The sequence below is a fragment of the Didymosphaeria variabile genome, assembly GCF_027946475.1.
Source record: "Didymosphaeria variabile strain IMI 356815 chromosome Unknown scaffold_3, whole genome shotgun sequence".
Lineage (NCBI taxonomy): Eukaryota > Fungi > Ascomycota > Dothideomycetes > Pleosporales > Didymosphaeriaceae > Didymosphaeria > Didymosphaeria variabile.
Window position 1 is genome coordinate 117040 of NW_026611622.1, and position 22951 is coordinate 139990.

General features: G+C 51.2%; 8 protein-coding genes across 8 annotated transcripts; 3 read left to right on the top strand and 5 right to left on the bottom strand.

The window, feature by feature from the left end:
* Nucleotides 1-480: 480 nt before the first annotated feature.
* Nucleotides 481-2684, top strand: N0V89_003402 (uncharacterized protein; the record flags this gene model as incomplete). The annotated part of the gene is made up of 2 exons (XM_056212204.1): nt 481-706; nt 760-2684. The coding sequence occupies 2 exons, from the start codon at nt 481-483 to the stop codon at nt 2682-2684; spliced, it is 2151 nt and encodes a 716-aa protein (XP_056072512.1).
* A 988-nt stretch (nt 2685-3672) lies between these two features.
* Nucleotides 3673-4894, top strand: N0V89_003403 (uncharacterized protein; the record flags this gene model as incomplete). The annotated part of the gene is made up of 2 exons (XM_056212205.1): nt 3673-3764; nt 3811-4894. The coding sequence occupies 2 exons, from the start codon at nt 3673-3675 to the stop codon at nt 4892-4894; spliced, it is 1176 nt and encodes a 391-aa protein (XP_056072513.1).
* Nucleotides 4895-6101: 1207 nt separating this feature from the next.
* On the bottom strand, nt 6102-6661 carry N0V89_003404 (uncharacterized protein; the record flags this gene model as incomplete). The annotated part of the gene is made up of 3 exons (XM_056212206.1): nt 6102-6269; nt 6332-6464; nt 6516-6661. 3 exons carry the CDS (start codon nt 6659-6661, stop codon nt 6102-6104), a joined length of 447 nt encoding a protein of 148 aa, XP_056072514.1.
* Nucleotides 6662-8840: 2179 nt separating this feature from the next.
* Nucleotides 8841-10329, bottom strand: N0V89_003405 (uncharacterized protein; the record flags this gene model as incomplete). Its single annotated transcript, XM_056212207.1, has 2 exons — nt 8841-9413; nt 9523-10329. The coding sequence occupies 2 exons, from the start codon at nt 10327-10329 to the stop codon at nt 8841-8843; spliced, it is 1380 nt and encodes a 459-aa protein (XP_056072515.1).
* A 977-nt stretch (nt 10330-11306) lies between these two features.
* N0V89_003406 (uncharacterized protein) lies at nt 11307-13261 on the top strand (the record flags this gene model as incomplete). Its single annotated transcript, XM_056212208.1, has 2 exons — nt 11307-11917; nt 11965-13261. The coding sequence occupies 2 exons, from the start codon at nt 11307-11309 to the stop codon at nt 13259-13261; spliced, it is 1908 nt and encodes a 635-aa protein (XP_056072516.1).
* Nucleotides 13262-13687: 426 nt separating this feature from the next.
* On the bottom strand, nt 13688-16943 carry N0V89_003407 (uncharacterized protein; the record flags this gene model as incomplete). The annotated part of the gene is made up of 2 exons (XM_056212209.1): nt 13688-14400; nt 14477-16943. 2 exons carry the CDS (start codon nt 16941-16943, stop codon nt 13688-13690), a joined length of 3180 nt encoding a protein of 1059 aa, XP_056072517.1.
* A 1691-nt stretch (nt 16944-18634) lies between these two features.
* N0V89_003408 (uncharacterized protein) lies at nt 18635-19858 on the bottom strand (the record flags this gene model as incomplete). Its single annotated transcript, XM_056212210.1, has 2 exons — nt 18635-19223; nt 19281-19858. The coding sequence occupies 2 exons, from the start codon at nt 19856-19858 to the stop codon at nt 18635-18637; spliced, it is 1167 nt and encodes a 388-aa protein (XP_056072518.1).
* Nucleotides 19859-20589: 731 nt separating this feature from the next.
* N0V89_003409 (uncharacterized protein) lies at nt 20590-22326 on the bottom strand (the record flags this gene model as incomplete). Its single annotated transcript, XM_056212211.1, is given in 5 exon segments — nt 20590-20714; nt 20760-20984; nt 21004-21420; nt 21473-21748; nt 21864-22326. The coding sequence occupies 5 exon segments, from the start codon at nt 22324-22326 to the stop codon at nt 20590-20592; spliced, it is 1506 nt and encodes a 501-aa protein (XP_056072519.1).
* Between the last annotated feature and the right edge of the window lie 625 nt (nt 22327-22951).

The following is a 22951-nucleotide window of genomic DNA, read 5'->3' on the forward strand; positions in this document are numbered from 1 at the left end:
CGTCAAAACTAATGTACAGCGAGCACTACACTCTTAGCTCGTGGAACGGGCCATACCATGTGGCGATCGCGGAACCTCTAATGCTCGAAAGGTGGGCCGTCTTGCGTAAAAGCTCGCCTACGCTTGTTTATCCGCAAAACTTTCACGATGTGCCAGCCATATGGTGGAGCTGTTATCTACAGTGTCAAAACAGGGCGTACAAACGATGCGTCTTCGCCGACTGATCTCACCGCCTTGATGATCTGACGTCACGTGAAGAATGCGAGATCCTGTAAGGAGTAAGTGTACCTACAGACACGTACTCTCGAGTGAATTGTCCCCCGTTTGAGATTGACACCTGGGCAAATACTGCTTTGTTCGTAGATATCATTCCGTACTTCTTATGCTGCCACCCTACTTTCACCCTGCCTAAGACGCAGAAAAGCTTGAGTAGCCTCAAAACCCATAAATCCTATCCTGACGAACAAGAATCTATGCAACATGAGCACCACCCATGCTCAGCATGTCTTCTCACAATGGGAGGCCGCGAAGCAGCGCAAATCACCAGTCGTTATCGATGGTGAAACCCTGAATCTAGGTCGAACGGTCACTCTTGGTAGATATGGAGGGTCTGCTACTCTGACAGAAGACCGCGATGTCCTAGACAAGCTTGATGCGTGCGTCGCGGTGCTGAACAAGCAACTACAGCGGGGTGACACAGTATACGGTGAGTTCACGGAGCTGTAGCAATTTGCTTGACCAGTACTGATACAAGCGCAGGGGTCAACACAGGGTATGGAGGAAGCGCAGACGTTCGTTGTAGCTATGACGAGATGCACAAGCTACAACAAGCATTCATCCAACACTTGAATTGCGGAGTGACCCCGGTACTGCCTGTACCTAGCAGCGATCAGGTCGCGCACTCAGCCTTCTTGAAGCAAGAATGGGTCCGAGCCGCGATGCTCATCCGTGCCAATACGGTCGCAAGAGGTCATTCTGCAGTACGGATATCGACTATCAAGACGCTTCTGAATTTATTAAGTCATGACATTCTTCCGGTGATCCCTACTCGTGGAAGTATATCGGCATCTGGAGACCTGTCACCGCTTTCCTACGTCGCTGGCATGCTGGAAGGCAACCCGGACATCTACTGCTGGATAGGCCCAGTGGAAGACCGAAAGATCGTGCCTGCGTCTGCAGCCCTCGCATCCGTGCACATCAAGCCAACAGTGTTCGACCCAAAAGAAGCGCTGGGCCTCGTCAACGGGACCGCCATATCTGCAGCTACCGGAAGCATGACCTTGGCTTCCATGAATAACATCCTGGCTCTCAGTCAGCTTCTGACTGCTATGAACGTTGAAGTTGTGCTTGGAACAGCCACGTCTTTCGCGCCGTTCATCTCAGACATCCGCCCGCATCCTGGTCAAGCGCAAGTCGCATCTACTATATTCGGTGCATTGCAGGGCTCCAAGCTTGCTACAGGACTTTTAGAAAGCCATGGTCATACTCTCTTCCAGGATCGGTACTCCTTACGCACCGTTCCCCAGTGGCTAGGCCCTTTCGTTGAAGACATTCTCCTCGCCAACGAGCAACTCCGGGTAGAACTCAACAGCACAACGGATAACCCGCTCATTGACGCTAGCACTGGCGACATCTACCATGGCGGTAACTTCCAGGCTGTGTCAGTCACGTCTGCAATGGAAAAGTGTCGACTAGCCGCGCAAGCTATCGGACGCATGCTCTTCTACCAGTTCACTGAGATGACAGACCCGGCCAAAAATCGCGGATTGCCTCCAAACTTGTGCGTTGATGAGCCTAGCACGAGCTTCACTTTCAAGGGAGTCGACACAAACATGGCCGGATACATGTCGGAGCTTTCCTTCCTCGCCAACCCGGTGCATAACCACGTCGTCAGTGCCGAGATGGGAAACCAAGCCCTGAACTCGTTGGCGTTGATCAGCGCACGGTATACCGATACGGCGATGGACATCCTATCGCTCATGTGCGCTTGTGCACTCTACGGCACATGCCAAGCGTTAGACCTACGTGCCATGAACAACATCTTCGAGTCAAAACTGCAGTCCGCATTAGCCGAAAGCACGCAGCACTTTCTAAATGCCATTGGCGTAGGCGAAGACTGGCAAGCAAAGGCCCAAGTACAAGTCTGGAATTACATCTCCGACCAGTTAATCAAGACAACCACACTAGACTCCACGCCCCGCTTCGAAAAGATGATGCAAGGCGCAAAAGCGCCTCTGCTGTCTGTGCTGGAAGAAGCGAACGCAAGTTCATCCGACCTCTTGCAACACCTGGGTACCTGGACTGCGAAGAACATCAACACCAGCCTACGACTGTTCAATCAGACGAGGCAGGATTACATCAAATCGGGCGACGCAAGCGATCTTCTCGGAAGGGCTTCGAAGCGGCTGTACCACTTCGTCAGGAAGGACTTGAAGGTTCCGATGCACAAGGGAGTCGTCGACCATCCCATGTATCGCGGGTCTGGGGATCCAAACAACGTTTTCGAAAAGGTGGAGGATGCGTCTACAAAGCGAACGATCGGCCATTGGATCAGCGTCATTAATGACGCGATACGGGATAACAGTGTAATGGATGTCGTGGTAGAATGTTTTAAAGATGGTCTGGACGCTGAACCTGAGCTCATGCCTCAGCGCTCCAATGGAGCGGTCAACGGAGTGCATTAGATCATAAAGCTTGGGGACAGAGGGGGTATGCCGGCTGGATCGTTCGCAAGTGGAGGTGCATGATGAATACTGAGTAACAAAATCCTGGGGGGAAGAGGGTTAGGCCAGCTCATTCATTGGTTAGCAGAAGGGTCTGGAGGTGCGCTGATTTTCTAGTGGGAACAAGGTCTTTGTAGCATAGGCTACACGTGCGAAATATGTGGAGCAGGTATTTTCAGTATTGCCCTTGAGGATTACTCTCTCGTGTTCCTACCTTGAGGTAGCAAGTCTTTCAACATAACATATCCTCAGGCCGAGCGATTGATGGATTTGCTGCAGAGGCGACAGCGCTTGGCAGTGGATCTCGCCGTGTAACGGCTGCACTCCAAGAAGGGAAGTGTGAAGCTTCGCGTCGTGATGAGACGGCGAAGGGCTTGGACGAAGCTGGTCCGATGCTTGTGTTGGTTCGATGGCACAGGGCTTTGGGCGGGAAGAGTGGAGGTCGTAGTCGCGCACGGACTTCGGTCTGGCCACTTGACGACGCGCTTCTTTCATCACACCTCGTCTCTACACCGTCACATAACTCGAAGTATCGCCATCTCCCGGAAACACGCCGCGAAACAATCCAAAAGCATACACGGCTCTTACTATGCTCTGCAAAGGCAAACGCGAGTTCCATACGCGTCTTCCTGAGGCAGTCCAACCCCCGCCAAGTGCCTTGGCCGTGCGATGAAACACCTCCGAGTTGCTTTGTTGAAACCCACCTTGGCCACACGCAAACCCCGGTGCTGAAGATCATCCGTGACCGCCGCGTCCAGCTACGGATTTTTGGTTCTTAGCAACGGGTTTCAAGCACTTTGGCCAACGTTGCCGAGCTTAGCTTAAGCATTTACCATTGCACTTGACACGCCAAGCAGCTCTCTCACCACCCTTGAAACTCCTCTATATTGCCCCGCATTTGTAGCAATGGAGAGCAAAATGGAGAACCTCCCCAAGTATAAATCTGCGAATGGAGATTCAGGAATTTCCGTTTCCCGATTTCTTGCTAAAGATGCCGTTTATGAACCCTAAAGGCATGTCGACACTCGGCCACACCTTCAGGTGCGTATTTCTCCAGGAACTCGTCGACAGCACTAACGATGGGCAGAAACTTTGATCAGACCATTCTGACCATTAAGGTCGGAAAGGGCGAGTATCCAGAATCTTTTAGCTGCCATCGTGAGCTTCTAAGAAGATGTTCGACATACTTCGATCGGGTACTAGAGCAGCAGAGCTCTTCACCATACAAGGGTGGTGAAGCTGCGCTGGAGCTTGACGATACGAATCCAGATGTCTTCGATGCGTTCATGATGTGGCTGTATACTGGATATATTCCACACCATCTCATCGAAGGCGGAAAGGAGGTGCATGCACCATCACATTCTATCGATTTGAACGGTAGCATGAACGGCAGCACCAACGGCACATCCGAAACCGACGCCAAGGACGGAGCCGACGATGTTGACACAGCATCGTGGGGCATTTCACTCGACAACGACGACAACGACGCGACTCCTCCGGCAGAAGGATCACAAAATGGGGATGCGCCGCCTACGTCGGAGAACGGCGCTGAAAAGGTTCCCGGCGACGCCGATAGCGAAAAGAGCGCTCCAGCGCCCCCGATCCGCTTAACTGCAGCCGAGAAGCCAGAGATCCCCAAAGAGACTTTATGTCCCTGCTGCTCCAGGCCATACAAATGGCGCGGCCTGGAAGGCTTTCTCGAACGCCGCTTCATTTCCCTTTACATCTTCGCACACAAATACGAGATTCCGAAACTCCGTCATGCCGTCATCCTCGCGTGGCAGAAGAACGACGAAATACTACAGTCGATGCCCGATCACAGCAACGTCATCGAGGCTTATGAACGCCTTCCTACAGACTCACCGTTGTGCAAGTACTTCCTGGACATGTACTGCGTCTACTGGGACCCAAAGAAAGACAACGAGCGGATGGTCTCTCTACGGTCTCAGCTCCCGCAAGCTTTCCTGTTCGAGCTTGCCACGACTCTAGCCCAAGGCGAGAGGCCAAAAACAGAGAAGGACTGGTGCGAGTGGCACGAGCACGAGGATGAGGCAGCTAAGAAGGCATGCACAGAGGAAATGATGAAGGATGCCGCCTGCGCGAAAGCACTCAAGCGAATTCGCGATGTCAAGGGCTGGAAGGGCTTGGTAATGAAGAAGGGCAAGAGGTGATTGCGACTTCTCGAAGCCCAATGATGTGTTATTGCATAAGCAAGGCGTTTGGGACGGGGCAACGGCCGCCCTGGTTGGCGCAGGTCAAGTCCAAAATTAGATGAATGGTATACCCCTTGTTGAGCACTTGCAGTTCCTTGTCAGGTTTACCATATCTTTCAAGTTCTTTCCATAAGCTCACTTGCTTTAGCATCAGGGACATACAAATTTAGCGCCTATTGCGACAGCGCCCTAACCTCCCTAACCTCCCTACATCCTGTGCTGGGGTTGATAGGCTAGCCACGACCGTTTTGGACAAGCGTCGCTGCCATATGATCACGTGCTCGTAGTGCGGGGTCTCTACGTGGAAAGGGTTGGGGACGTAATTGCGGGATGCAGTTGACGAGGTGCTCAGGGAGCTGCTCAGTGGTGTTCCCAACAACCATGACTTGCAGGTGCGGTCGAAGTGGAAGCACGAGAATGACGTGGCGATTTGGGATTAGGAGTAAGATTAACACTGCTACGTACGATTATGATCGGGTTGCAGGGCTGGGCATCGCGCTGCGGGGATTGGGGAGAAGTAAGTTTGTCTTCTTACTTCTTTGGATGGATGCTGAATGAAGAATTGCTGACTGTGAGATAGACTTTCAAATTTTTACCCGTGTATATTCTTCTATCCCTCCTCCGCTTTAACCGCACAGCGCAATACATGCCCTTAAAACAAACGCGCCTATCCAAGTCGCAAATGAAACAACAAAATGTGTATATGAAGCCCATATCTACAAGAATGCAACACTCCCACACCAACCAACGTCTGCACTACTTCTGCACCGTCCTCGTTACAGTTTGCGTGAAGTAAGTCGGTCTAAGACTGACAATCGTTTGCGTAAAATAAGTAGGTCTAAGGCTGACTATCACTTGTGTGAAGTAGGTCGGTCGAAGGCTAATTAACGTGACGGATGTCGGTCTTATACTTATGAAGGTAGCCGTGCTCAACATCGTTGTCACTCTGGTCGCGGTCACTGTTGACGTAGCCACAATCTGGTTCCCGGCTGCTGCAGTCACCGTAGATAGTAGGGTCTGAGTAAGCGTTTGCGTGGTCGGTTGCACGAAGGTTGTTATGACTGTGGAGCGCTGGGTGGTCGTAACAGATACCGTTGATGTTGTCTGAACGAGGAGCGCTGACATGGATTGAGTGACCGTCCCCATCGCGGTGCTCGTAGTCGTTCTAGTAGTCGTAGCGGTATTCGTTCTCGTAGTCGTAGCGGTCGTCGTTATTGTAGTGGGTATAGTGATCGTCGACAGCGCGGTACTCGTTCTCGTAGTCGCAATCGTAGCCGTAGTTATAATCGAAGTCGTACTCAAACTCACACTCACACTCGTACTCGTTATCGTGCTGAGTTGAGTGATGGTAGTCAGCCCTGTGGCCGTGGCCGTGGCCGTTGTCGTCAAGGTTACGATCGACCCATCCGAATCGAGGGTAGTTGTGGAGGTGACTGTCTCAGTGACCGAGACAGCGTAGGTCGGGAACGCGCAGTCGACATCGTAGTAGTAGTATGGCTGTGTGTCGTCCGCGATGAAGAAATTCTCACTTCTATGCATGAGCACTCGTCCCTCTCGGATGTGGACACGGCAAACTCACAGATAATCCGGGAAGAACTCGCAGTACTGCGAATTTGTGTCCGAGTAGTAGCTGTATCGAAAGCTCTTACACGTCGGGTAATCGTTCTTACAGAAGTCGGCACACAGGGCGAATGTCGATGGGGCCTTGAAGAAGAAATTGCCCATGTAAAAGGTCGTTCCTGTATAGTTGTTCGTGCCGACCTGACCGCATATCTGATCCGCCTTACAGCGTTGTACGAGCAGTCCGAGTACCCATACTAACGACAAGAGCAAGCGACGTGAAGTAATCATGACTCTGAGTGACGACTGTTGATTTGCGGAGGGAAGAATGATGGTCGATTTAAAGTGCATTGGCGCGCGCTTGTGATGGCTCGCTTGCGTGGTACATATTCCGATGTTTACGTAGGGGAAGACTGTGGAATCTGGAAGGAATGTAGCCAATTTCCGGCAACCGTAGTACAGCGATGTCATCTCGTCCTTCTAAAGGGCAGTATAAAGTCTATTACTCACCGAAGTTTATTAATCACGTATAGTGGGATGGTATTTTGATCATGGGTTTCTGCATTGGAGCCCATAGTTAGAGTTGGCGATCTTTCGAGGGCAGTGAGACGATTGAGAGCGTTATGTTCTCGTCTGGACATCGACCCAGTGATTCGGTCTTTCGATCTTCGGCATAAGCCCGGTAGATGATAATTGGAAGGGAATACCCCGCCATACTGGTAGTAGAGAATGTCTTCCCATTTTCAAGCGGTCGTCGGCTAAAAGGAGCAAGCGGGTGCGAAACGCGGGATCATTTTTCTTCAGCGACAAACTCTTATGATACAGAAAAGTGAACCCATAAAAAAAACTTTGAGGTGTTGTTGAATGGACAGGCCAGTTGTAGCCCTTAAGTTAATGCTAAGGATGTTGGAGTAAGTGGTTAGCGATGGCTGCATATATGAGGCTCGGGTGCACCTGCCATGCAAGGAAGTACCTTCTTAAACACTAGCTGCTGATATAGTCCTCATAGTGTTCCTCCCTATAAACCTCTTTCACCCATTCAAAACCCCATTTCCGCCCCATCCCAATCCCACTGCAAACTGCTCCCACTAGCATACAGCGCAAACATCGCCCCATCAAATCCACTCGGCAGCACGTCCGGCTTGAACTCCTTCATCCAATTCACTGTCACATTTCTATCGAGTACCCCAGCTTGAAAGCTTCTATTCAGATTTGATATGCAATTGAAATTCTGCTGGGACGGTAGGAGAGTTGAGGGGGCTTTCGGTTGTATTAGCTCGCACTCCAGGCCCCAGACCATTAATAGTTCTCGCAGCAAGAAAGCATAGAATATTACTGTTTGCACCGCCACGGATTACGATATCTTGGTGGTTGGATTCGCTCTGGTACGCGGATATGCCAGTAGATTCCCACGCATTCAACGACTTTTGTGTAGGCAGGAGCGTCGCAGTGAATGTCATGTTTATACTTTTCTGCTTGCGAAGAATGGCTGCGGCACCTGATCAAACCGATTGATAGCATGCGGCACTAGCTCCCAGTTCGTAAGGTTCTTCGACTTGTAGATTGGAACACCAGGATAAACATTGAAGGACAACACTGCAATGCATTAGGTATCATTGACTCTCAAAACATGTGGATCAGGATTCCATTCAAGATCATAAGTAAGCTAGGATAAATTGGCACTTAGATACGTACCCTCGAATGATTGGATTCTTCAGCGCAGCGACTCCAACACCGAAAGCTGCGCATGCAACTGTCACCAGGGTCGACCAAACCATCGTGCCCTGTCTCGTGTTTTAGAACTTCATTGGATCGAAAGGGGTTCCCAAGAGTTGCTTTCTTGATATTTCTTGCGTAGTGTAGTGCATGGATGATGGAAGCCCGATGTAGGCCGTTCATTTTAGCGGGATACATGGCACCGGTTGATGTATACCGCTGATCAGGGATACATTCCTTCCTGGATATAATCTCGAAGAGCAAGTAGAGGTAATAGGGACGAACCGCAACCATTTTGGCTATGCGCTACCTGTCGTTAATCCACCAGTGGCCCAGGACCTTGCATCCCGGACGCCGCATTATGTTGCGACTCTTTCTATCTTCGCGAGCACCTTCGATTATTTTGCATATTGACGGCTGTAGACTGAAGCGAGGTTGCAGCGGGAGTGCATCACTAAGACGTAAAGCCCGTGGCGTGCGGTTACGGACGTAACTCATCGGCGGGGTACCGGAGGTCACACCTGCGGATCGCCAAGCTGAAGTATCCCGACAGGGTTGAGTCGTGAGATTAAAGTAATATGAATGGGTATACTAAGCCGTGGGGTATCTAGTGAAGAGAAATCGCTGCTCAAATGTCACTTCCAAGCTCGTCAAAAGCATTTTCAGGCACAGAAACTGCCTCGAGGGATTCTTCCAAAAGGCGTGCTACCTGTTGCATGTTATCCTGCTGAGCCTTCCACTTCAGGACTCGTGCCTCTCTCCTGTGCCTCTCTGCTTCAGTCCACCTGAAGGGATTCTTCGAACGTGCAAAGCGAATCGGACTTGGCACAACAGTTGTCGTCAGTAAAGTGTTCTTCCACCCCGTGTATTGCTTCTCGATATTCTCCAGCGCGTCAATCATATCGACATAATCCTTAGCTAGCTGCCAGAGACGGTCGCGCTCAGTACGGCTCATTGCTAGTTCCCTACGGAGGGGCATGAGAAATCTCATTGCACTGTCCTCGGCACGCCTCAAGTCGCGAAATTCCTCGGCCGGCTCATGTTTTTTTCGCTTTCCGAAAAGTGGTGGCAGCGTGCTGAGTCCCCAGCGCAGGAGAGAATGGCCCGGGATGTTCTCATTCAAGCTAGCACGAATCCGCCGCCGCCGAGTCTCCCTTAAACAATCTTCTTCGTGGCCAAATGAGAACTTGGAGTCCCGTTTCTGAGTGAAGCAGGTCAGTAAGGTTCAAGACACCGCTGACTGCCGATTGTAGCACGTTGGGGAATAGCAAGGAGGAAACTGAACCAGGTCTCCTGGTAGTTGAACTTACCTGCTCCATGATTGTTCTGAGTTGCGTTTCGCCTTGAATGAACCGGAGAAGGAGACCCTTCCACTCGAACATAATCTTTTTGCTTGGCAAGTCGAGGATGAGGTTTTCTCGCAATGCTTGGATGGAGAAGTCGAGATCTAGAACTGCGTTGTCCAACCGCATGCACCATCTCATCTTCCCGAAGCTATCTGCTTTACGGGGTGAGGCGACGAAGTCATGAAGATGCAGTCTCAGGAGTACGTAAAGCCAGTTTTTTTCTTTGTTTGCATCGTTGAATAGTGTTTCGATTCGGAGAAGTTGTTCGTGCCAGCCATCATCAATGCGAAATACAGCATGGAGCCCTCTCCACTTCGCGTTCGTTTTTCTGGGATTCGGTGCTTCGATGGAGTCTTCTAGACGTTCGAATCTACAACGGAAGTGAGAGAGGATTTCTTGGAGATCTGAGGGTATTCCGGCCCAGTCGAGTGTTGAAGGGGAGGCCACAATCCCAAAAACCTCGGCTCGTTTTATGCAATTGTACATGACCGGGCCGTCAATGCAGTCGCGGAAGCCGCGACACACCAGCCGCCATTGTAGAACATGATCGATGGGTACGCATTCGACGATGTGAAAGAGGATTTCGGCAGGCAACTGCGGCAGGGTTGAGGTAGACCCATGGTCCTGGCTTGCGTCGATGGAGGAGATCAAGGCGGACACATCGTCGGCGTCAAAGCCAAAGTTGAAATGGCGAGCAATATACGATGGCAGTGGCGCGTCATCACTAGGTATAGGAATTGGGTTGGTCCTGTTGCCCAAGCTGAAGGCCATACTGTCGCGCATGGCCTGTCGACAATGAATGTACGTATCTGGAGGCGGATGCGGGGAAAGCGCGGGCGCTTGGTCCCATCCTTGGCAGAACGCGAAGTCACGTGCTTTAGTCTTCCCCAGGGCCGGCCTCTGTCCATCTCTCGACTTTCGTATACCTGTTAGTATCTCTGGAAACGACGTCGAACTCGTTATTGGGAACGAGCTTCGAAACTTGATTTGGTGTATTCTTAAGGTCATCCACGGTCACATGCGTTCTTGGACACCACCATCGCTGCATGCCGGCGTCGTCCTTGATATCTCACGCCAAAGAATGCCAAGGTGCAGGGCCTGACAAGGCTACGAAATTGACCGCGTCCCACGTGCTAAATGATGTAGCTTCTTGCCGCTTGTATACTTCCTAGGACACCTCGAACCCCGCGCATAGGGTTCTGCGTGGAGTAATGACAGCTGCTCTGCGTGAGAACAATGACTCGTCTTCCACGCTGCGAGTCGGTCGCCTCAGGCATGGTTCCCACCAACACCAACACAGGACAATGCGGAGTTAAGAGTCCGTCGTGAGTGACTCCGAGCTGCCTCTACCGAGACACCGCGACACCTGCACCTGCATCAAAGCACACACGTGAGTCCGCACGTGATGGCTACCCCTCCCGCTCACCGGGGATGCTCGGCAAAACTTAAGCAGCTCCCCCGATGTATCCTTCACACCATCTTGACAAGGCTAGCGTCTTATCTTCCCGCCTGTGGGGTGCAGTAGTCTCCACACCCCAGCGCGCTCATTCTCCGATGAACTACGGAAATGGACAGCCGCCAGCTCTTCTACACGCGTTCCTACATCAAAGAGTCGGAAATAGTGCCGACCATGGAAACTTATAACCTGGGTCAGCACCTCCTCCTCTCCAGGGTCTTTGATCCAGTAAGCTGCTCCCACTTGTCGTGATTCTTCCTTCCTTTCGTGTTCAGGGATACCCAGCTTCGTCATGGCACCTGCTACCCGTCGTCCTGTTCGCGTTGCCGGCGCCTCTGGAGGCTTCTCGGACCGCGTCCGCGCTATCTCTTCCCTCGCAAAGAATGACGAGTGCGATGTCATTGTCGGGGACTGGCTGTCCGAGCTCACTATGACTATTCACGGTACTGGGAAGATAAGAAACACGGAGCAAATGATGCAGGCGCGTACTTTCGAAGAGAAGCTCAACTACGCCATGTTCGCTGAGAACTTCCTCGATTGTTTTATGCCTGCCGTGAAGGATGTGGCTGAGAAGGGCATTAAGATTGCTGTCAACGCTGGGGCATCGGATACGGAGCTTCTTGCTCAGCTCGTGGACAAGAAGGTGAAGGAACAAGGATTTAACCTGAAGGTTGCCTGGATTGAGGGCGATGATGTTACCGGCACTGTCAAGGGCATGTTAAACAAGGGCGAGGGTTTCCGCAGTCTCATGCACGGCCGGTCGGTTGAGGAATGGGGACTGGAGCCTGTGTGCGCGCAGTGCTACCTCGGTGGTATGGGTATCGCACAGGCTCTTACCGAGGGTGCAGACATCGTCATTGCCGGCCGTGTATCCGACGCTTCTCCAATCATCGGTGCTGCAGCGTGAGCTTTCCTGTATTCAATCTCCCCGTGTTTGCTAACATCAATAGTTGGTGGCACGGGTGGACAAACGACATGTTCGACGAGCTCGCCGGATCCCTCATCATCGGCCACCTTCTCGAATGTGCCTCCTACGTCTCTGGTGGCTATTGTTCTAACTTCCGAACTCTTCTTGCACAGGGCAAGCACATCAACATGGGTTTCCCAATCTGCGCGATTGACCACAAGGGAGAGGGTATCATGTCCAAGGAGAAAAACACTGGCGGTGAAATGACGGTCGCTACTTGCACCTCGCAGCTCCTCTACGAGATCCAGGGTCCGCAGTACTACAACTGCGACGTAACCGCCCAAATCGAAAACGTCAAGATGGAGCAAGTCGGCGAAAACCAAGTCAAGATCTCGGGCATCAAAGGCCTCCCACCCCCACCCACCACCAAAGTCGGTCTCACAGGCTTCGCCGGCTGGCAAGCCGAATACCACGTCTACCTCTGCGGCCTCCACATCGAAGAAAAGTGCAAATGGACCGAATCCCAAATCCGCTACGAGCTCGGCGAAGAAACCCTCAAGAAATTCACCACCCTCAAATTCATGCAAAATGGGACCTCCCCCCTCGACGCACGCAACCAGGATGTCGCCACCGTCGACTTCCGCGTCTTCGCGCAGACAAAAGACCGCGAACTGCTCAACATGCGAAACCCAGACGGCTTCTTCCGCACCTCCATGGTCACCTTCTTGCAGTCCTGTCCCGGCGCTTCGCTAGGCAACGACATGCGCCAGGCAGAAGGAAAACCATACTACGAGTACCACCCGTCGCTTCTCCCGCAGTCTGCGCTCCAGCAGCGCGTGCACTGCCTCTGGGACGGCGACCAAGCGCAGGGCTTCAAAGACGGGAAGAAAGTAATAGACATACCGCTCGCTCCCGAGTTCCGCGAGTACGACCGCCAACAACCCTCCTACGAAGCTACTAATCCCGTTCCTCTCGACGCCTTTGGCCCAACAGTTCGTCTGCCGCTCGGCTCCATTGTTCTTGGACGCTCAGGCGACAAGTGCTCTGATTGCAATGTGGGCTTCTTCGTGCGCCACGACGACGAGTGGGAGTGGCTGCGCAGTCTGCTCACTGTCAACAAGATCAAAGAGTTGTTGGGCCCGGAGGAGTACAAGGGGAAGCTGATTGACCGGTTTGAGATGCAGAATATTCGCGCCGTGCACTTCTTGCTGCATGATCATTTGGATAGAGGATACGACGCCTGCTCGACGTATGATACGCTGGGGAAGAACTGCTGTGAGTATTTGAGGGCTAAGACGGTGGACATCCCGATTCAGTTTGTGAAAAGGGGTGTGCTGTAGGGGTGTGGATGGGGTTTTCTTGTGTAGCGTTTCTGTTGATGAAAGTTTAGTGTCAACATTGTAGTTGTGATTGCAGTGTGATGATCAAGTACATTCATTCCAACTACGTCCAGATGTTTTGCATCTCGTTAACTGCTTTACAGAAAGCAACGATGTGGGCGTGCACGCCTTTTACCCGCGTATTTCCTCCGAGTTACCTAAAGCAACGCCAAACGCACCAGATCCTTGCCTAAGCCCTGAATGAAGTTCAAGACCCGAAAGTCTCAATACTTTTGGTCATTACGATGATCAAGCTGGGCAACATGTGCAGCGAAATGCTCGACCATATGCTGCTGTGCCTCGGTACTTCTCACTGCCTCTCCCTTACCAAGGTCTGCGCAACTCACACGCTGCAGTTGGGAGAAGTTGAAGTACTGCAGAACCACTTTAATTCTTGCCACCCTTGCCCTTTTTCTTCTCCTTCTTTGCCACGAAGCGGAACGGGAGGTTTTCACCAAGAGGTGTGGGAGCCGGCGGAGGTTTGAGCGATGGGAAGGCTGTCGGTACCTGTGTGAGAAAGTAAAAAGGGTTCAGGCCAGAGTCGTCCGAACAGTTATCATATTGCGTATTTTCACGTTGGGAGTGCATAGCGGAGATGGAGGATTGGGAGAAGTTTACCTTATTGACGGACGCTGGCGGCGCCTGCTTCCAAGCTACGTTCCTCATGCCGGTTTGATAGGTGCGCTGAATGTCGTCTTCAAGATCCACTGCGACAGGCATGGGGCCTTTCTGGAGCGATTGTGAAGCGAAGAGCTTGGATGTGTCGGGGTGCTCCGGCTCAATTTTCTCGGTAGAAGCACCAGCTAGGCAGTCGTTAACGGGCCCAACGTTCTCATTGACACTTACGTGCAGGGCCCGCTTAGCTTGCTTATCTTTGGCTTCATCCTCCAACTGTTTGCGCAATCCAACATTCTCGGCTCGAACACGGATCATGTCGGCGTTCTCTTTTCGGAGAATACGAATCTCTGCAAGTGCATTTCGAAGTTCAACATCTTTCTCATGTGCCGTATCTTGAGGAGCCTGGCCTTCCGATTGATTGTTCTTTGACGTGGAGCTAAGTTCTTCAAGGGCGGCGGCTCTGATGTCTTGAAGCTCAGTTTCTGCATCGATCAGCTTGATGCGAGTTTCATCATGCTCGTGAGCCTCGCGGTTACGCTCAATCGTCATCTGACGCACTAGGAAGCGAGAGTGTCAGCAGGGCTGAACTGTGGTAATATATAGCACGAGGGAACTTGCATGCTTCGTTAAACATATCTCGCTCGTCTGCCTCTTTCTTGTACCTCGCTATGTCCATGTCTTTGACTTTCTTCTCTGTCATGAGATTCTGCAACTCGCTACGAAGCTTATAAATCTCAGAAGACGCTCGGCTCAGCAGTAGGTTCTGATTCTTTCCTTTGTCAATGGCGCTTGATAGGCTCGACTGAATCTTAGATATTTTGGCGTTCTGAGTTTCGATTTTCTTCCGCGCCTTTGCTAATTCGGCCTCGTACAATTCGGCGTCACGGAGCGCATCCCTCATCTTCTGCCGCGTCTGTGCTGCTTCAGATTTGTGCAACTCTTCATCAGCGACGGCCTTCTCCAGCATGGCGTCAATATTGTCCATTTTTTGATTCGCGATCCAAACTTTATCCTGAAGGTCTTGATGTTTTCGCTTGAGTTTTGCATGTTGTCTTGAAGTTTCATCAAACAGTTCTATAAGTCGGGACTTCTCTTTACCAAGATTGCGAATGCGCACCATGGCATCTTGAAGGTTCCCGGGCGCTGATCTAGCCTCACCACTCGCAGCCAGCTTCTCGTGCAGCTCGGCTGAAGATGAGACACTGTCGTAGCCAGATTCGGAAGCTTCGTCTTTGTCCGTTTGCTGAAGCATGGCATTCATTTGTTCTCTAGAGTCGATCTGGTCTTTGGTAAGCGAGTAAGTTAAATCCGCAGAGTCCTGGTAGGACAACGACCCGATTAGCAGGCACAGTCCCTGAAGCATTATCGCAAATATGAGAATAAGCACAAACCGACATACATTCGCGAGTTTAGCCGCTGCAGAATTAACCTTTTCAAGAACCTGAGCGATGGAGCGGCCGCCTTTGTGGTGCTGGTGTTGCTGGCCAAGCTTGTCGTCAGGCCGGCCCGGTTCGGTCCACGATGTGCTTCCAACAAGTTTCGAAAGAACCTCATACAGAATCTCACTATCCGACTTCTGCGGAAAGCTGTTGTTGAGAGCTCCACGTAAAGATGGGATGCTCTTTCGCACAAATTCATCCATTGTGAGGCTAGACTCCAGACGCTCTTCGATGAGATCGCCAAATAACTCCGTTATTTGTAAGAAGAGATCGCAAAATGACTCCGTCATCTGTGAAAGGAGATCACCTGGAGGCTCCGGTCCTTTGAATGAGTTTTGGTCCGTCAACAAGTCCAATTTGGCAGCCAGAAGGTCGAAAGAGGAAAGCCAAGCACTCAGTCTATCTTGTGACCAAGCGCGCACCTCTAGATCACCATGCGCTTTCAAGCGTTTCATGATCGGGAATATCCTGTAATAGACCAGTCCTTCCAGTGCTGCGACTTTTTGAGCGTTTTCTGCCTTGAACTGTCCCATAATTTGGCCTATTTGAGCAACTGCATCTCGGTCAAAAATTTGTTGATACTTCCAAACCATTACATAGCGATGGTACTCGTTCGATAAAGCATGCATCTGTATAGAAGTCATATCCGACTTCAACAGCTCCTTCGTAAGTTCGCTGAGCTTCTGTGTGATTTGCTCGAGGCGCATCAAAGTGTGACCTATGCAGTGATTGCCCTCCGTGATGGCAGATTCGAAGGACGTGTTGATGAACGCGAAAGTATAGCCGCCTGTACCAATTTTATCCAGGTATAAGTGAGCCCAAGCCATCTCTTCGATCTCAATGGCCCATGTAGTCCAACAACCTGCAGCCAAAGCAAACATTGGCTTATCTACGGAGGGGTACATCTTCCGCGTGTGTGGCAGAATTTCGCTGAGCAAGACCCTCTTCAAATCCTTCATGCCTGCCAAGTTGGCGAAGCACAATAGGTGAATCAATGTGTAGATCTGGAGACCGGAGATAGTGTCAAGTATATCCTCGTACTCCAGGATCTCCTTGGACAAGAACATCTGAGCATTCTGAGTAGACGAACCATCTGGAAGGGCCAAGATTGCTGAGAAGTGCGCCCTGGATGACTGCGAATTCGCAACGAAATGACCGTAAGGCCACATGTCTTCCTTTTCGACGGGTGTCCTGGTCTCTAACATTTTCTCCAGAGCTTTGGCGAGAATCTCAGCCTCGACAACAACTCGAACCATCTTGCCTTCTAGTTCCTCCAATCTTCCGGTGTTAAAAACGAGATCGATGTTTGTGCTAGCCAGTTCCGCGACATGAGCACCCCATTGAGCCCAGTGTTCTTGTGACCGGGCGCGTGTCTTGTCGTTCCCAAACTTTATCAGACGCTCCATGTTGGGAAAAAGTCTTGTGACAATGCAGTGCTGCACCTTTCTTGTCCTCTCGAGCCCTTTGATCGCAGTACAGAATAAGACCTTCTTGAGGGACTCGCGGCTGGGCACGGGATTTGGCGCAAACACATCTTTGTATCTTTGGAGTAAGGCATCGAGAAGAACGTCATACTCGGGGTCCATGGCGGCTCTGCTGCACATTTAGCCATTAGAAGCGATACACGATACACTAGCGAGATGCGGTGCGGACAAGCAGATAACCAGAAGGGGCGACGCACCGTTGAATGTAGCCGCACGAGCAGCTGGTGTGACTGCAGCTGTGACAGGCAGGTGGCAGATTGCCTAAGATGCAGACCGTCGTTTGTTATTCTGAAGGCCGCAATTTCGGGAGGCTGCAGGTAAGACTCACGGTTTAGGAAAGCGCCAAGAAGCTCTAGCTATGACTAAGCGGGAGTGAAACCGCGAGGCGTGACTTCCCTAAGAGACTGAAAACAAACGCTGGGGTAACGATATTGAACCCTGAAGTCCACTCTATCTTCTGTTCCGGAAAAACAAATTACTCTCTTCAATAGCTCATACGCGCGACTGCAGAATGCGCCTTCGAAGCTTCGACTGCTCGAATATATAGGATCTAGTCGATGTTGAAATATGAAGGCATCTTGAACCATTCATATCGGCGAGGAGCAGGTGTTTGCCTATGAACGACGATGTCTAGTGATCAAGCAATCCAACAGCCCGCCCATAAAATTGATACTTTGCGTATATATGAATGCATATGGGTGTGATGTGCATGTATCGTATATGGCTAACTATCGTGGTGTGTGTATCGTACATCTCTGACTGTGCATGCCTGAGCATGGCTGTCTGACTACCTGTTGTAGAGTAAGTGTATTGTCATACGCCGCAATGATCAGCACCATCAGCCACTCGTCTCACTTAATTGCGCGACCAGACAATTTGCTGGGTCACGTGCTAGGTTGGGAACCTTGGAGGAGCTCTAGGGTTTACGAATGCAGCAACCTGTTCGCCAAAATTCTAGTAGAAGGCAATAGCAAAGGTAGAGCCAGGATACATGCGCTTGTATTGAATTACGTTACAAAATATCAGCAATATGCCATTGCACAGGCGCGCGAGCGTCTCGGTGCCTTTGCGGCCGACGCGCTATCATCTCGACGGTGAAGCCAGGGGTCGAGGCTAGGATACCGCAGACAGATTAAATGGCGAGTTTGCACCATGTGATCATAATAGACGTTTGATCTCTCAGCATGCAGCTCGACCATTGTATTCGCGGGTGTCAGACCCGGTCACGTGCACGGACATTCACGGCCCTCACCCGTTAAGGATCACAATCTGCATCTGTAGTGCCCGACTTTAGACTGATAACACAATTTTAGAGACGCACACTACGTACTTATTATAGCGTACACAGGCGTATCACTGCCTCCGCCTTTCGTTCTCGCTGCGAAGCCAAGCGGTGTACCCTTATGCTGAGGAAAATCCGCGGGCAACGAGGCGAGGAAAGGACAAGACCGCGATCCTTCATCTTGAGAGTGAAGTCTTTTTTGCAGCATAACACTTATAATGTTGTGACTGGCTTAAAGGAAATGAATCATTACCATTCTACATCGTACTTTCACCTAGGTATAAGGGATATTGTGTCCTAACCCGTCTTGACCTTCACACGCCACTGGAAACATGCTCTCAAGGAAGGCCAGGGAGGACGAGATTGTCCAAAGCTCAGATCTACGAATGATATACACTGAAAGCTTGTCAAGTGCACGCTCGAGCATACCGCATCTCTTTCCGCTAGCTTCACACTGTTCACCATTCGCAATCAGCCAACCTTGCTTCCCATTAGGAATCGGGTCTTACCATCAAACGCATATACCCATAACGTCCGAGAACTGGTCAACTTCGTCATGTGTAGCCGCAATTTTAGCAGCACCATCTGCGACTTCGTTCCAATCCCTCGGGATGCGCCAGAACTTGATGTCCAAGCCCTCTTCTTTCCACCTCTCGACCTCACCCAAGAGCAACTCCCACAAGTCCTTGTTCTTCACGGCCTGGCCCGCGCTAGTCCTCCAACCCTTCTTGATCCAAGACTTAGCCCACTTAGTAGAGCCTTCGACCACATACTCCGAGTCAGTAGCGAAAACTAAGGACGTGAACCCCTCGCCAACCCAGTGACGAAAACGCAGGGCAGCTATGACGGCGCGCAGCTCTGCGCGGTTGCTGCTTTGGATGGTGTCCTCGCCAAAAGGACCTTCGCGCTCAAGGCGACCCGACGTCACAAGGGGACCCGACGCCATCAGGGGAGCCAACCCCATAAGGGGATCCGGTTGACCCTGGAGTCCTGGCCCATGGACAAAAGCCCAGCCAGCGGCGGGATTCGGCATGCCGTTATTTAGGCAGGCACCGTCGGTGTAGATGAGGATCTGAGAAGTGTCGTTGCGGCGGATGTATCTAGTGGTAAGAAATCAGAATTCATTCTCAATATCGCTCAGCCGTTCAACAACTCACCTCGACAGCCTGGCGTAAGTGGCACGACCAACGAAAAGATCCATAGGGCGAGTCGAAGGTGTGCGCGGAGCATCGAACTTGCTTGGGAAAACAATACCAGTTCCTCGGCGCTTTGGGATACCAAGAAATTCTTCAGGGATACGAGGGCGGCTGTCGTTGCTGTCGGTGCTTGCTTGCGCATCAGGGCGGGGGCCTGGTGGACCCCATCTAGCATCGATAGCTGCCCTAGACTCAGCATTGAGACCCCAATACATCTTATCAGTCTTTACGTCCTCATCTTCATCCTCCATAAAGCTGTAACCGGAACAACACCTCCCGCATGTAACAAGTCCATGTGGACCGCAGACTAGTTCTGGCAACTCATCTTCACTCTCATCAGACTTCTCGTCCTCCTCTTCATCCTCGCCCAAGACATCGTCCATGAAGCTGTAATCGGAGCAGCACTTCCCACATCGAACAAGCCCATGTGGGCCGCAGACTAGGCGCCCGTCTGGCAACTCGCAAGGTCCTTCTTCATCGTCGCTGCTAGATTCGCCAAGCGGAATCATGCCTTGCGCAAGGTACCAACCAAGAGGCATCTTGTTGGTGATTTCCGTTATCTTGTGACAAAGACCGAAAGCGATCCAGTATCCTGGTCAACGCCTCGATACGAACCGCTTGGTGTTGGGAAGCTGGTCGCAGAGAAAGTGGAGACGACAGATGTAGAGAGTTGGGCTAAAAAGGAGGTGTAAGAGTTGTTGATTGTCTCGGGCGGCAGAGGCTGTCTATGTAGACCTAGCGTAGCTCCTCTCAATTGATGCGGAGCACCTTCCGCCAACAAGTTGACGATACGAGCGGCGACTTGCGGACTGCAGCGGGAGTGGGCAAGAAGCTTGACCAAACTAGCCAGTGCTGCGATAACGAACGCTCTATCCTCTGAAAATGATGATCTTTGTATGGAAGGTGTGGTAGTCAAACGATGGTGATCAACCAGGGGCGACCAATCAAACCTATGCATGGTCCAGGGTGCGCCAAGCCTGTTTCATCTGAAACGGAAATAACCTCGGCAAATTTGTGTGCCTTTCCCAAGTGGGAAGATTGTACACATCGCCATGGAAGTTCATATAGAATTAATCTGGATGCTTCATACGACTTCCGTCGCCATCTCACAAAACACAGGTTGGCTGATGCTTAGGAAACTAGTGCCTAGTACCGTCAACGGTGGAAGGTAGGATTAGATCTTTTGCAAAGCACCGTCACAAGTGCAAGGAGTGTTTGTGGTGTACCAATCCAACCTTTACAACTGTAATTCCACAACAGGTAGCAGTAACTAAGCCAGTCTCGAGCTACCATCGTGAGAGCAAGCTTCCATCATCTCAACCTTAGCCTCTATACAATCCCTTCCGCCTTTACCCTTCTTCTTCTTCTTCTTCTTCTTGGACTTCCCACCTCCTTCTCCCATATATAGTATTCACACTCACGATTTCTTCTCCCCCTCACGCAAATCCTTGCCCTTCTTCCCCGACTTCGACTTAGCCGGCTTGACACGGAAAGGCAAAGGAGGCTCGCTGTCAACCTTGCTCTCCGAGTGCTGGGGCAGCGCTGGGAACTCGTCGCTTGGCTTCTGCTTTCCCTTTCCCTTAGACACAGAGTGCTGCAGAGCCAAGTTCATCTTTCCCTCATTGGCCGTCCTGTCGATGTCATCTTCGATAGAGCAACGATCCGCTCATCGGGTTGGAGTGACCGTGAAGGTTCTGCGGATGATTGGTGTCGAAGTGCTCAGGTCCGAGGTGAGGTCCTGCTGTCGGCACTGGGTCGCATTGTCCCTGGGGCTCATCAAGGTCCACTCCTGCTCCCGGAGCCTCGGCATGATCATCGAGGGAGCAGGTCTTCTGAGTGCGAAGATCCTCGATAACAGCCTCAAGGTTTTTGATCTTGTCCTGAGCGCGCTTGCTATTGGATCGAAGCCCGCTGATTTCGGCGCGAGCGTCACCGAGCTGCTGCTTGACTTTGTCGTAGTCTTTTGTCCTCGCACACTCCGCTTCCAGAAGACGAACGTTATCTTTGGAGCTTTCGAGGTCGGCCTGGAGGTCGTTAACTTCGATTTGTTTATCCTCAAGCTTTATAGTCGCGTGTTCTAGTTCGGCCACCACTTGAGAATCTGCGTAGATAGTGATCAGTAGAGTAACAATGCGAGGCTAAACATAACTTACGGGCTTCCTGCCAGGTATCTCGACTTTGTGCAGCCTCTTCGAAGCTCTGCCGATACGTGTCGGACAGTTTGAGCTTCTCGTTGGCTTTCTCCAACTGCCGTCGAAGGCTATCGGTCTCGTCCGACAACTTCTTCTTCTCCGACTGCCATGCTCTTTGAGCGGCCATGGCGTTGGTGATGCTGGACTGCTGCTCGAGAATCTTGATCCCTTGGGCCTCACTCTGTTTGGTGAGCTTGTTGCTCTGCTCGGTGAGTTGCTTGACCGTTTCGTCTATCCCTGCGTGTTTTTTTCACGGCGAATCTGAACTCTGCAGGAACCGAGCTTGGGTTATAGTGGACCTCTTTATCACCATCAGCAAGAAGCATCAAGAATAACGGATATGAGAACTTACTCCAGAAGAACTCGTCCACATACGAAAGCTTCATGACTGCGTCATACGTGGAGCCCGGCTCCATGGAGCGCCCGAATCGATAGGAGATAAGATTAGTATATATGTCGACTTCTTTCAAGGCGGAAAGTAGCTTGGTGTTGTTGAGGATGTGTCCACCCTCAACTCCGCTTTGCCAGACTTGGTAGGCCTTATGGATTCTTGTGCCCCAGTCCTTCCAATCATCCTCGGCTTGCTCGCGTACTCGTGCATCTGAATGGTCGCGAAGCCTTGGAAGATTAGGGAGAATGTTTTTAGAAGTGCAATACTCAATACCGAAGTTGCATTCGAGAAACGTCCGGTTCTTCGTCAGGTTCAATATAGCCCTGACTTCACCGAAGTTAGTGTTGGGGTTGCTGTTAAGAAGTGCGCTGTATGGCGCAAGCGCGGCTGCCGAGTCCATGCTGCTCTGACTGACTGACTGCATGGTAAACTAAGTGGGTGACTCGAAAAGCAGGAAGCGGCGGCGGCCACTTTATAGGAACAGGAAACCATCAACAGACCCATGCGACCGGTACGCTAAAAAACGCTTTGGTCGAGGTTGAAAAACGTACCTGCTATGATGCATGGCGTGGAGGTTGAGTTTTACCTGCGCAGAGACCAGTTTCATCCGAGCACTTCAGAACCATGACCAGAAGACCATCGCCGCGCATTGCGAGTGCCTGTAAGATGGTAGCTAGAGCTGCTTGTTGTTAAGTATAAGCTGAGTGTAAAAGAATCGTATATAACAAGAGACAGAGTTCTTGTCGGATATCTCGTGAATAATTTATGTATGAAAAACCTTTTTAAGCTCCACATGATGCAGAAGATCCGTGGAGAAATGGGGGCATTATATAGTCGATATAGTATGCTTTGCCAACGAGCCACATGCCACTGGCAAATGGAAGTCAGCAACTGGCAATCTGTTCTTGGATTGCCAACCATAGCAATCCAATCGGATCGCTGTATCAACCTATTTGCAGAACGACTATTGGATTCATATATCAACGAGCAATGTGACAGAGATGCATGAAAGAGACTCTAGGTACCTACGTGCGCAAAGACGACTAAGA